The sequence below is a fragment of the Ctenocephalides felis genome, unplaced genomic scaffold (assembly GCF_003426905.1).
Source record: "Ctenocephalides felis isolate EL2017-DRISC unplaced genomic scaffold, ASM342690v1 CF-g0.4_SCAFFOLD_01604, whole genome shotgun sequence".
Lineage (NCBI taxonomy): Eukaryota > Metazoa > Arthropoda > Insecta > Siphonaptera > Pulicidae > Ctenocephalides > Ctenocephalides felis.
Genome location: NW_020537758.1, coordinates 30964084 through 30979115, shown reverse-complemented (window position 1 = coordinate 30979115; position 15032 = coordinate 30964084). Strand labels below are relative to the sequence as shown.

At 28.8% G+C, this 15032-nt stretch overlaps 1 protein-coding gene across 2 annotated transcripts in view; it reads right to left on the bottom strand.

Moving 5' to 3' along the window:
• The window catches only part of LOC113372331 (frizzled), a 192559-nt gene that overhangs the window by 39940 nt on the left and 137587 nt on the right, over nucleotides 1-15032 (bottom strand). The window contains exon 3 of one of the 2 annotated variants that reach the window (XM_026612655.1): nucleotides 4209-4908. The exons of the other annotated variant lie outside the window; for it this stretch is intronic. Coding sequence (XP_026468440.1) covers nucleotides 4391-4908 — 518 coding nt within the window. The 3' untranslated portion in view covers nucleotides 4209-4390. Of the gene's footprint in view, nucleotides 1-4208; nucleotides 4909-15032 lie in introns of those variants that run through there. 2 annotated transcript variants of the gene reach the window in all.

The following is a 15032-nucleotide window of genomic DNA, read 5'->3' as shown; positions in this document are numbered from 1 at the left end:
AAATTGTGGGTGAAACTCATTCAGGATTCTATAAAGACTTCAAGATTCTATGACGTTTAGCAACCTGTCATAACTTTCTATTGAACTCTGTATTATAAAATTCTATTTAACTCTGTATTAAAGAATGTATTTCAAAAACAGCCCCTAGTCTTCATTCAGTAGAACTAAAAAAAATGAAAGCTGAATATGAAGCAATAGTGTTTGAGGATTAAAAATAAAATAGTAAATGTTACTTATACTTTGCTTATCACAATATTAAAACGAAAAAAATCACGGTATAAGTAAGGATATAGCACTTAACTATGTAATAAGAACTTTAAAATGGTGTAATTCTATGTGTAAGACACATTCTACGTATATTCTGAATAAAGGATAGAGCTATAGCCAAAATTTACAAAATTAATGTTAAATTTTTAAAAAATTTATATGTGTATATATATATATATATGTGTGTGTGTGTACGACGACGTCTGGAATGTAAAATAAACAATAATTTACTGATTTATTAATAAGTTATATGTCTCGTTTAATAAACTACTAATCCTTATTAATCATCGAGCATAAGCTGAAATGTAATAAAAATCGTTTAGTTAATCTCATAAGCTATAATGCTATTAAATTCAATAATAAATTTTGCAATTCACAATATTGTGTTGGAATATGTGGTGCTGCGGTTTGTTGATATGACAATAAATATAACTCCATAAAGCAATAAAACCCAACTAAAATTATGATCATGATAAAAGAGCAATATAATACTATAGGGAAAGGAATATATTCAACAGTAGGGTTGAATGTAATAAAATTTTATTGATTCCATGCCAATATAAATTTGATTATCTATTTAAAACAAAATCAAATCGATTTTCTCAAATTGTTCAAATTGGTTCCATACCAAGCCACCTGGGAAATTAACTAAATAAAATTCAGTAATTTATAATACAATCTCTTTATATTACATTAAATCTGGTACATATACATTAAAATACATTGCGTACAAAGATTGCTAATTGTAAGTATAATTATATGAACTATATAAAAATACGACATCTTATTATACATATATTGCAATAACAATTCGTTTATTATTAATTAAATGCCTTATCATGTAATATATAAATGACACTTTATTTTTGGCAGCATAACAATAATCAGTTTCATCATAAAATTAACAACTTCGGGGTTTGAAATTGATCGCGTTTTGTAAAAATTACAAGTAAAAATATTTTCAAACATTTTTCAGTTGATAAAGGTACAGATAGAAAAATTGCTATTTTTTTAGATATCAAGAATAAAATATGTGCATCAATTTCAGAAACACTAAAAAATACTTCCAATAATTCCGTGAACGTTTATACGAATTAAATTTATAACTGACCTTACACCAAGTTAAGGTAGAACTTTTTTAATTATAGCCTAATTGGAATTTACACAAAATAAAAAATATAAAAAAATAACGCAAAAGTTTTATATTTTCTTCGAAGAATGAAAGCAAATTATACTGGTAAAAAATTGGTTATATATATATATATATATATCGATATATATATATATATCGGATATATATATATATATATATATATATAATCCTATACATACTGTCTACCAATTAAACTTTAAAAACATTACCGTTATTTGTTCCAAATTTTAGCTCAATTAGTAAACGCAAGAAACAATAAAACCTAATTTATGAATGAAATGTTCATATCTCCAAATGATTTAAATAAAACCATTAATGCAAATACCCATAAATTTTATGATGAGCTTATTCATTGAATAATTTAAAGGTATCCAATGATAATAAAATTATTCAAACACTTATCATTTATGCAATACATAGAAAATTAGAATAATTGAATATATGGTACTGAGCAGTTTTTATATTAGTGTTATCTTTCCTGATCGTAAATTATTTTAATTAAATGCAAATAATAGCAAATTGGTGTAATTTAAATCTATGTTTTGCTATATGTAAATGATAAATTATATATGAATTATTGCTCTCTCTTTATTTAATCAAAACAATAAATAAGTATTTGCATTAACTTCCCACAGTTTAACTGTTTGTTATACTTTTGACATAGATTTTATTGTTTCTCTGCGCTGGAATATTCTCTTGAAAGTTTTGGGTATAAGAAGCACATTGCATTATTTCAGGTGTTGAGATGTCTATTTACGAAAATAGCCCTTGTTAAAAACAACGGTAGAAAAAAGCTAAATTTAACCATCGATTTGTTGCAATAGAGGGATGGCCAAAATTCGACAGAATTAGAAAAGCCACCAAAACGATAAAAGCAATAATAGTAGCGACGAAATACCCATTCATAAAAACTTCATAATCACAAAAACGTTTTAAAAATTTAAGTTAGACCATAGAAAAATTAAATAAAAGTATCTATACTTCAATTTAGAGGAATTGCTGGTCGATATTAGGGAGGATTATCTTGATAAGGAGCATCAGGTGGTAAGAATAAAGGACATGTCCCTCTGTATCTCAATTTTATAAACTAACAGATCTCATCCCGAAAATATAATAAAATTTGAAGAAATGCTGGTATTAATAGCTATAATTTTCGAACAATTAATTCTATCGTGTATATTTTTATCAAAATCTTTCCTACTTCACCATACGATTGTTTCAAATTTCATTTTGATTTCTACTTCTTAAAATCTTATTAAATTAAGATAATTTCTTAGACCAAGTATGTGTATAACATGTTTATTTCAGATGTATATACTTATAGTACCTTTCCAAAAGCATCTCAAATAAACTGTACCTACTTGTTTTTGCTTGAGAAAAAAAATATGAATTACAAAAAAGCATTGTAAGTTTGAGCGACAGATTCCAATTAGGCTAAAATGTTCAGCGAATGTATAATCAAACAGTAAAGAAATAAAAAAATGTCATGGCAAATATAATAAAAACATAACGGATGTTGTCATATAAAAAAAACATTATCCGCGAAATAATGATACAGATAAAATAGGCTATAAATAAATTTCAAAAGTCGCAATCTTAAATTCTCTATATGGTCGTAGTTAGAATAAAAATATTTTTAAGACTTGCTTTTTGAATAACTGAAAAAATTACTAATATGTATTAAAAAAAAATTTAGATCTAAAAATATCGAAATTAAAAAATTTACAAATGAAAACATACATATTTTACACATCAGCCAATTTTTCATAATTTTAATTACGTTAATGTAACGTAAACTAATTGACTGCATACATATTTTCTTAATCAATAAATTTGGAGATTATTTATGCTCAAAGAAAGAGTATCAATAAATTATTGATGAAAATTATTTCAGTAAGTTCTTAAATTTATAAAATTACATTTTTCCAATATATAAGGTTGTCAAATATCTCCCTTCCGCTTTTTTGTCTTTTGAATTTCGCGGCTATGTACAAAGCGTTATAGAGCTCGTATCTGGCAATACTATACATAATTTGAAAGGTCTTGACATAACCTACAAAACGACGCTTTGCATGATTAGTTTGGATATTGCGTTCAACAGTTATAATTCAAAAGACAAAAAGGCGGAAGGGAGATATTTGACAACCTAATATGTAAAGCTATATAATATATCAACAAATAATATTTACAACAATATGTTAAATTCATTAATTTACAAACATAATTACAATATATACAAAAACAAACTGTTAAACGTTCAAATATATATTAAAAGTTATAAATGAAAATTTTATAGTTAGAATCTAACATTTATAAGCAAAAACTGCCCATTGAAAGCTCGTATAATTTAATCAGAATATAGTTTTAAAGGCATCTTTCTTAAATAAAATTTAGAAGATATATACAAATAGTATTTAAAAAATCTCTAACGCATTTTTGCTAAATTCAATTTTGCTTTCTAATTAAGTATGGAAAGTGCAATAAAAAATTTAAATTTAGTCATATCTCTGCTTATAATTATAGTCAGTTAAGTAGTCCAAAGTAGGCCTCGTCTAATTATGTCCAAATAAATCAAATTAACAATTTGAAATATAAGGTATTTAATTTAATATATTTGATGTACTTACATGTACATTAAAGTTATATATTTAATTTAATTAACACACTCATAGCATATGTTATAAACTAAAAGCGTTTAACAGTATTTGTTAATTTCAGAAATTTACTTGGTAAATAAAGATCTTGTAACAGATCTAACTTTATCGATAGAGTCTAACATGGGTTCAATTTCATACACACATTAATTTGTTGCACTCACGACATTATTTACAATATCATAAAACATCAAACTTGATTTAAGCACAAACATACCTAATTCTAACACTTTTTATACAGTCAATATATTGTAATAACTAGTTTGGCAGCATCTTAAAAATTAGCACAATTCTTAAATTTCCTTCGTATATAATCTCATACGTAGGCTTCTCTCCGTCCAGCAAGACCATCCAAAAATCTCCTCCACGTGACTACTGTTTTTCCACTCCAAAGCCAAACGCTGGATGTAACTCCAACCAGCATCGCCACCAGATACTTCAGCATAAAAATCTCAAACAACGGCCTGGACAAACCAGCCGCGTTTCTGTTCAAAGGACAAGGAATCGAAAAGCTCCTCGAGCACATATCATGATTCCATGTCACCATCCATTCGTCCAGATACGATTGTTCGTAGAAGTAACATCCGATTAAAGTCAACGCTGGTAAAATATAAAGGCCGCTGAACAGTCCAATTCGGATCATAAGTTTTTCTAATTTATCAGTCTTTGTTCCATCGTGTTTCATCACAGTTCGAATACGGAAGAGAGATACGAATCCGGCGAGTAAGAAAACTGTGCCCAAGGCGAGGTACACGCAAAGAGGCGCCAGAACGAAGCCCCGAAGAGCCGCAGCGTCCCAGAGGCCAATGAAACAGACACCGGATAAGACGTCACCTGATAGAAACAAACAGAGAGGAGTTAGAAAGATTTGAAACAAAAAATAGTTTACACTTATGACAAAAGAATTATAAAACACAACATAGACGTACAACATAGACGATTAGATTAACTTATAACATTGAAACAAGTGCATTATTACAATGATTTACACACTACACAAGTCAACATTATAATCCACTCAATACAATTGAACTTGATTATCTGCGTATAATTCTAAATAGTTTCATGAACAGTAAACTTCCCGTCTACTAAAATTTTGAAGAATTATAATTTTTCAAAAAAAAATTCAAGTCTATACAAGTGATGTGTTTTTCGAATCGTTCAAATCAGACGCTCCGTTCTCTCAAAAAGTGAATTACTATTTTTTGTACATTGCAAAACGCCTGAACCTGCATTTGCCAAGTATGTATCCTTATCAATAGGAATGGAATGTTTTTTGAATCATTCAAATCGGTTGATCCGTGCTCTAGAAATCGTCGACGAAAACTTCTATCCGCACATACAAACCCCGTCCCCCAAGCACACACATACATCAATTTTTCCTATGGTATGATAAAATGTTCAGATAACTTTGAAACGTGAATATATTCAATAATTTTCATATTCGATTTTTTGCTATTACTATAACTACCCTACGGGAAGTTTAGAATATTTCTATGTGTATCTTACTATAGTAAATTCCTTATCTATGGTAAATATAATATAATAACCAGGTTTATAGTAAAACTTTATAATTGGTAATAAACACCTAAAAAGGACAAATACCTACATATAGTTAAAGAAATGGACAAACAAATAGATAGAAGGACAGATTGATTCAAAGTTAGACAGACTGATAGACAACAGACGCAGAAACAAATAGTTAAGGGGGTATTCTAGTGTAGAACTTCAAAAAAATCGATTTTTTTTATTTCATATTTTCAAAGTTTAACTATCTAAGAATATGGGTACGAAAAGGTTTTTCAAAATTTGAATTATTTTCGGAGATACAGGCACTTTACTGACTTAATCTCCATACTGGTTTGGCTTCACGCAAAACTTTTAAATGCGTTTTTCTCAGAATAGACTTTTTCAGTACATTTGACACGATTTCTCGAGTTTTAATCGACCGATTCACTTGAAATGTTCAGAGAATCTTGTTTATAGACCTGTCTATAGCCCGAACTAGGATTAACCCCAAATTCCAATTTTTACTATTTTTAAAAAATTCGAGAAACTCAAAAAAAAAACAGTAAAAAAACACTTTTTTCAAACAGTCGCCAATTTGTAAAAAAGAAATCTTTTTACTCAATTTTAATTGTAGATTTAATTGCAGATTAATGATCTTTTTATTTTTTGCATTTCCGATGGCTAGGAGGGCTGAAATCATGTCAAGACTGAGATGCCAATTTTTGAGACCACCCACTTCATCAGCTGCCAGTTTTTAAAATTTTCAACTTTTTCATTTTTTAATTTTTGTTCTGTATTTTAATAACATTAATAAACAAGTGGTAAGAAAATGGATAGTAAAAACATTCATTGCTTTCTTTTACGACACTTTAAAAATGACCTAAAATTCATCGCTTTACACTAGAATACCCCCTTAAATAGAAATAGAATCTATTTTTCTTTAATAGCGTCCCACTGGCTTGGATTTCATAGATCCATTATTTTCCCTGTACTATTAATGTACTAAATTTTTCTTTCGCAAGTCACTAGATTGCACTTAAAATTTTTACCAGATATTGCTATCTTTCTGATCATGCAATTTATGAACCTTCACTTCAAACTATGCTCGAAAACTGCAATCCTAACATAATAGTCCACGGAATAAAATAGATCTTGTGGCTACATGGACAAAACAAGCAGTTATATAAATAGGATATATAAAGTAGAAAGTGCCTACGAACGAGATAAGAAAAGCTAATACAACTAAAATAATTCAACGAGACACTATGGGTCTATATAACAATGACTACACATCTAAAAGCCATCAGGCACGTTCAAACGACTAAGTACGTATGCATTAAGATCAAACGATTATTCAGTAACAGTCGTTATAGTGTCACAGGTTTTGTGTGGGTGTACTATTTCTGTGATACCAGTATTTTAACTCTTGGATTTACCAAGCCCCTTTCTCTTGAACGAGATAATAACCAGGAATTAAGCTAAGTTAATAGACAGCAGAGAATAGTAACGGAATAAGGGAAACAAAAACTTTAGCAGATGAATCTAAGCTTCTGTAACAGACCTTGAAGAATTTTAACAAACACACAAAATTTTATTTTAATAAAAATTTCATAGTATTGCAACTATCCTTTAACTTTATCCCATTTGTGCTATATTGTTTTTATATAAAATATCTCTCAAACGGTTTCTCAATAACTGCACTGGCGCCTTCTTAAAAACGAATCCACTCCAGTTCCAACACTTCAAAATATATTTGAATATTAAAGACTTATTTTTATCAAGTGTAAAACAAATCTGGGTCGAACAAAGTATACTTTTTATGCGACACAATAAATCCATTATCCCCGAGCAATTTAAGAGCTTTTCTTTCCCATATACTCAATTCACTTACATTATAAAAATTTTAATACAAAAGTAATAAATATCGAGGATAAAATATGGTAGTATTTTTCTTATATAGAAAATATTTTATAGAAACATCCTTAGAAGAAGTGTATAAATTTATGTACTATATAGCATAATTTGTTAAAATAAAAATAAATATTTTATGTAGTTCATTTATAAAATTTCTTCCTGATTCGGCAAATATAATATTCATCTGATCCATATAATAAAAATGTGTTCGAGATCAATTGTTGAGATGTGGTTGAGATAATGGTATTGAATTGCGTCATAATTTAAAATTACCAATGTGAATAATTCATAATATAAATAGTATCTCATCTTTCTAAAGAACATTTGTCGAGTGCCATCTAAAATAAATAACAATTCAAATGTGCAATTTAACAACCAGTCATAGACACGCTCGAAAGTAATGTTATAAATCTCAGTTCACTTAAACAGCTTTTAGTATTCGGAAGAGTGCATTCTAAATATTGCATATAAATTGTACGTCGCAGACTATATTAAAGTAACCTATATATCAGCATTAAGTCTTCTAGGTCTGATTTTGCTTCCAGCCGGTAATAAACACGAAGTATACGTATTATAAAACCAGAGAAAACGCATTCAATATAATTCTCACACCAGTTTTAACTGAAGAGCTGACAGATATTTTATGACAAGGAGAAAATAGACTAGCGGTTTATGAGTTTTTTTTTGTTATAAATCCTCTATCTAATTCTGCATTGATATCTACTATTCATGATGAGTTACCATAAAGTTGAAAACTCCCTTTTCCATTTTCCTATGACTCAAATAATCATGAGATATATGTGGTACCTATATTCGGATAGAAGTCCGGATATTTTCCATCACATAGTGAAGAAGAAGAGCGAATGGCAACAATTAAAAAAAGTATAATTTCAGAAAAAGAATTACAGCATTCTAGATCCTCCCCCCCATGAAGTAATGCCTAACGGCGGTTTCCGTGGAAACTAAAGGCAAGAGATAATCGGAGGTTTTAGTCGGTATTATACCCAGACAGTATCGAGTCCGACATACCCAGACAAAAAACTTAGTCTGGGATGCATAAACGCTTTCCCCCTTTATACAAAAAAACATGGTGCAGCACATTGACCTAAGTATAAACTATATAATTATGTATGATTTTTTTCGATCTTGTAACATATTACAATCACTATATACATTTTTACATATCCATATCTGAAGTAAGCTTGTCTTTAATTTTCTTAAACTTGTATAAATCCATTTTTCGTGGTTATTAGGACTAAATGATCGGGTATATCAAAAGTATCTCCAGTGTTTATATAGTCCAGGCAGTAATTTGAACATCAAGGATACAAATTACTATATAAACATATAGCCCTACATTTGTCCAATCGTTCATTAGAAATATGGTTAAGTATTTCTAGATCTATAAAAGTTTGTGCATTCTATGAAATTAATTTATAATTTCCTTTCACAAAAATATTACATCCTTTTCTAAAAATTTCCTAGGATTCTCTAAGTTAGAGATCGCATATTTTAAAGCCTGGGAAATTTCATCATTTGTACCATCGTCTTCTTTTCCTTCCTAAAACTACTGTTTAAAATATTCACCCACCCCACAATTATTCATTTGTTTGTGACTGAGTGTTCAGAAATCGTCATTTTATGATGCAAATATTTAAAAAACAACCTCCTCTTGATGAATGTGCATTATTATCTCGTAATTACAAATACATACATGGTAAAAGTTAAAGCAAAACCGCCTCTAGCCTTCATTATATAGCGGCCATCCCAGTAATTTATACAATTAATTAAAGTAAAACAATAAAATGTATGTGTTGAATTATAATTAATATACATCAAGCATATTAATTTATTATAATTATTGTACGCAAAACTGGTTGAGCTAATCTTGCCTACTAATTTACAAGGAGAGTAATTCAACTAAATGTTCGACAACACAATGCATTAGCTCAAAAGGTAAATAATTTTATTAATCGAATAAATTTATTATAGATTTTGAGTATGATTCTCCAAATAAAAAACCTTTTTTTTCACACCATAAAATCTACATTTCCAAATAAAATAAGTATATCAAACACCACTTTTAAATTGCAAAAACATAAATATGACTGACGAACTTTAAATAAAATTCATTTCATAAAAATACAGATAACTAATATAAAAAAATCATAGGATATGAAAATATAAATACAAAATTTCAGAAACTAATTATTCATTTACTATATATTATACTAATAATATTCTAATGATTATTTATTCTTGTATACGGGAAGAAGCCGGTATTGAAATAATCCGTTGTCCCATACATCAATGTCATGTAAAATAATCTTACACTCCAAGTGTGACATCTTTATTAATTTGAATAAAATATCCGGATTTTTTTATGGATACATCGTATATGAATGTCGGTGTAAGATAACAAAATATATACAGCGTTCTACAGGTTACCTAAATAACTTACTAAGAGGCAAAAATATCTAATTCTTACATATAATTACTAATAACTTCGCAAATCAAGTGGTTAAATATTTTCATAAATAAAATAATGACTGTTAGCTAATGATGATCTTAAAATAATATAAAATGAATAGATTTGCGTGCATAGTAAGTGGTCGGTTGGTTATTTAACTCCGACCTGATAACACTTGTTAATGTAATTCCATAAAAATCAAATTTAAATCTCCAGTCTTATCGAGAATTTAGAAATTTTCTAGGCAACCGTTGCATTACATGAATAACATTAATTTGCAGTCGATCAATGTAATTATAGTGATACAAGGCTAATGTCAGCGGTGATTATCGCCGAGAATATATTATAACGAAATTGAGTTATTGATCAAAAAATCCAAGATGTCATTAATCAAACTGATTAAAATAGGCTGTGCTGTGCAAGGAAGTGAAATTTATAAACTAGAGAAATTCTTGTAGCAGGTCTAATAGTACGGAATATAAATTTCACAAATTTATACACATATATAAATTTATGCGAAATTTGACTATTGACTCTTCAATAACATCTCGTTTCTTGTGTGACCTCAAGATAATAAAATAGATATAATTTAATAAATTAAATCCTTTAATAAATATCGGAAAAACTATAATATAGTTCACCATAAATTACCTTCCTTGTAACAGGTGAAAGCTGGTATAATGAAGATATGAAAACTAATTGTACCAGTATTGGTTGACCTCAACGTTGAACCTATTTTTATTGAGATTCTCATTATGTTAACTATAAAAAACTTAACAGCTTTAAATTTTTAATTAATTTATAATTATGCCTTCGTTTAAATTTAAATAGGAATGAAAGAATGGACGCAATATTAATGATCGAAATAGAGTTTCAAAACGTTTGATACGAGTAATAAATTAACTTTATATTTCGTAAAGGCAGCAGAAAAAAAGATCAATTTGGCTAAAGATAAAGCATTATTTAAATACAAATAATTTATAAAGCTATAAAAGTTAAAAATAATAAAATAATTAAAAAAATATATCGTGAGGAAACAACTCGAAACGAGAAGATTTTTATTTAAGCATAAAAAAAGCAAATATCTGGCAAAACAACAGCAGAAAAAACGAATTGCAGGAAGTTGCAAAGGAAGTATAATATATAAAAGCCAAAAAGAAATAACCATTTTCTCATACTTCAACCCCAGAAATTGCCTTCGTACAAAATGTCAAATTGCATAATTTGTATGTTCAACAACTCATATTATATGATGTAGTATGAAAGGTAAAGTAATTTTATCTAGCTATGCGCAATCTTACATTCACATTGTATATTCAACTGTCCTCAAAATTTAGGTTTCTTTGAGGAAAACCGTGATAATTTTGATAACATGTTCAATTGTATATTTAGTATTAGTTGTATAATTACTGATAATGTGCTTATAAGCTTATATTATGTATTGCGATGCTGAATGGGATATTTCACTTGAAGATGCATCTAATACAGCTCAACAGTTTAGATTTTTATTTATAGGTATAACACAGCAAAACATGATCGGGTACCGATAGTAGCTTATAAAACAATTTATTAACGAATAATTATGATATAATAAGTGCTATTGATTGTCAATTAAAATTTAGCAACAAGATGATAAGTCTTCGATTCTCATAATGAAGATGTTTTTTTTGATAACTTTGCGTTTTAATAATTTTGCGTCACATTAAAATATGTAATTTAAATAATGGAACATTTCAAATATGTCATCCTAACAATTTTTACAAATTTTTGAAAATGGTTTTAGATGTGTGACATATAAGGGGGCGTCCATTAATCATGTCGGGTTTTTATGGGGAGGGGGGGTTAGACAAAAAATCACGTGTATATATATAGTAAGATATCACGTGTATTTATTTTTACCTGATTTCTTTTTATTTCAAATATTTTCAAAAAGAAATTAAAAATTCTACAGTTTTTTCACGTAACTAAAAATACACGTGATGTTTGCTGGAGGAGGGGGGGGTTATTTTGAATATCACCATGTATCACCAAGGGAGAGTGGGGGTCCAAAAATCCTCAAAAACTCGCTCACGTGATTAATGGACGCCCCCTAAGAAGGCAGTCTCAAAACAGTTTGGGCAGACGAGCAGATCGACGAGACGAAACAAACTCATAACATTTAAATACGATCGTCGTCCCGTCAAATTAAATTTTCTAATCTATGTCATGTGAGCAACTATGCTTGAGAAGTTTTGATATCCGTCATGGGCTGTTATTCTGACAGATTTCAATTAATTTATCTGTACATACGGATTAGACACGGTATTATAGTATTGTACGATCAGCGGATTACACCGCGCTTCGTCGTTTGTCTGTCCATTGTCTTCTGCTTGGATGGAATTACAGTTTGATGAAATATTAAAACGTAAACCGATGTAAAGATTTTTGTGAGAATTATTAATTCTCTTGAACGTAACGTATTGTTTTGGTAATTCAATACCAAAGAATGCGGATGCGTTTTAGTTTTGTATGAAACTCTATCCGTGAAATATTGTTCCAAGGTGGTCCACCGATAAATCGTCAAAGAAATAAAATTACCAGATTAAAAATTACTGTTCAGTTACTTAGTATTCGATTACTCCTAATGCTTTGAAAATATGTATAACCGTGAAAAAATCTAATGGTGTATACTTTAGTGCAAGTCTAACGAATAATGAGTAATTTTAATTTTGATTTATTTAAATATAAACGACAAAGTGAATTCAAAGTTACAGCAACTAAGTGCGGATTTTTCTTATTATTAGAAAATCAAAGTCATTTTTTCATGGTAAATAATTAACAAATCAGATCAGTGACTTTTTTTATCATCTTTCAAGTAGCATCATTACCGTTTCCATCAAACTTCTGATTTTTATTATCACAAAACTGAATTAGGTACAACTTGACTCCATAATCATTAATGAATTTTTATAAACTCTAGAAGTTTTGTAAAAACTAAACTAAACTAAAAGCATTCAGATGGTGTAAAGTAATTACTATATAGTGGATGTGGCAAAATATCCCAACTAATTGTAAGCTCCAATAATACTTGCCGAGTGTATGAAGATTTATGTTGTCAATAATGAAATAAATAACCATTTTGATTTGGCAGTTCAGGCCGCTTTTTTTGAACTGCATTGTTTAATATCGTTAAATGTTTAATATCAGAATTGATTGAAACTCATCATTATGAAAGTTTTTCATCTTTGAGTGAAAAATTTGGAAAATTCATCATAAACGACGTATAACTTTTGTGAGCTTAAGCTGCCTTTTTAACTCTGCAGTTATTAGAAAGCAAAACATGACAAAGAATTTCGATTTGATTTTTAATCTTTCAACGAACGCCAAACGAAAACTACACAATCGATAAAAAAAACTCTTTTTTACGGATTGACTGCTGAATTATCTGCTATACAATAAAAAAAAGTAATTTTACATTTGAGCTGCGCCAGCAAACTTAAAAAAATCTATTGAAACCATCTAGTTCATCCTAGCCGTACCTAGTTGCCAACCTAATATATACATGTAATATACATGATATTTAAAAAGTAGCATTAATAAATGCTTATTAATAATTGATTGCTCCTTTCTAATTTACCATTGAAAAGTTTTTTGGAGAAAGCGTAGACATTAGCACAGATTTTATTTAAATAATCTTAATCATTGAATGATTAATCAGCACAAACAATACAACGAGCACATTACTATATAGTCATCCACTTGGCTTTCCCTGAACCATAAACTAAACTTTTAATCTAATGATCGATACAGCAACGCCTTGAATAGACATCCATATCTTCTATTTACGAAAAAAATAAGACAGAACAACGAACAACAGACGTCAATAAAACCATTAAAAAAATACTGCGATTTTATTGCTACGGAACTTTGGTCAGATAGACTTATATAAAAAAACGTTCTGAGGTTCTAAAAAATATCACCGATCAAAAATTATATACAGGCATTGCTTCGCGCGAAGCTGGAAGATTGCGGAGATAACAGAAAAGACCGCGGTCATAAATCTGAAAGAAGAGTTCGCTTTGTGAAGCCACAAGGTTTGCACAGACACCCGCGCCCGCATAGGAGGAAGACGAATAGACAGAGAGCTAGTAATTAATAATTGTTACTAATTACTATTACTACTAACTACTGAACGGGGGAGTGATGTGGCAACACGAGTTCATAAGTTTGAAATTGGCTTTGAAGTAAAAAAATAAAACTATAAATTGAAATAGCATTTTTGCATTTGTAAAACGATCAGAGATTTTAATACAGTTTTATAATTTTCCACAAAGCTTATTTTTGATTAATATTTTTCCAATATTGGTGACAAATATAGACAGACTATATGAACTCTTGTGAAAGCAAACAGCACAAAAACATGTGTACATAGAAAAAGATGATTTTCACTTGTCTACAAAATTTATAGAATTTTTATTACAAAGTGCAGCGAAAGAGCAGGTTGCTAGTGCTATTGTTTAAAAGTTTTGCTAACAAAGCAAAACTTTAAACAATACAAACAAAGTAAATACTTTTCCTTGTGTCAGGTTAAGATAATAAACTTCTTCGATATGGTCCCTTTAATGAATATCGGATAAACTATATATAGTTTACCATAAATTACCTTCCTTGTAACAGGTGAAAGCTGGTATAATGAAGATATGAAAACGAATTGTACCAGTATTGAATGACCTCATCGTTGAACCTATTTTTATGAGATTCTCATTATGTTAGCTAAAAAAACTTAACTTAAAATTTTTAATAATTTATAATTATGCCTCCGTTTAAATTTAAATAGGAATGAAAGAATAGACGCAATATTAATGATCGAAATAGAGTTTCAAAACGTTCGATACGAATAGTCTGTAATAAATTAACTTTAAATTTCAAATTTTCGTAAAGGCAACTCAGAAAAGAGAACAATTTGGCTAAAAAGTAAACATTATTTAAATACAAATAATATATAAAACTATAAGAGTTAAAAAATGAAGGGCACAATTAAATAATTAAAAAAATATATCGTGGGGAAATGTCGAATTAAAAAAAA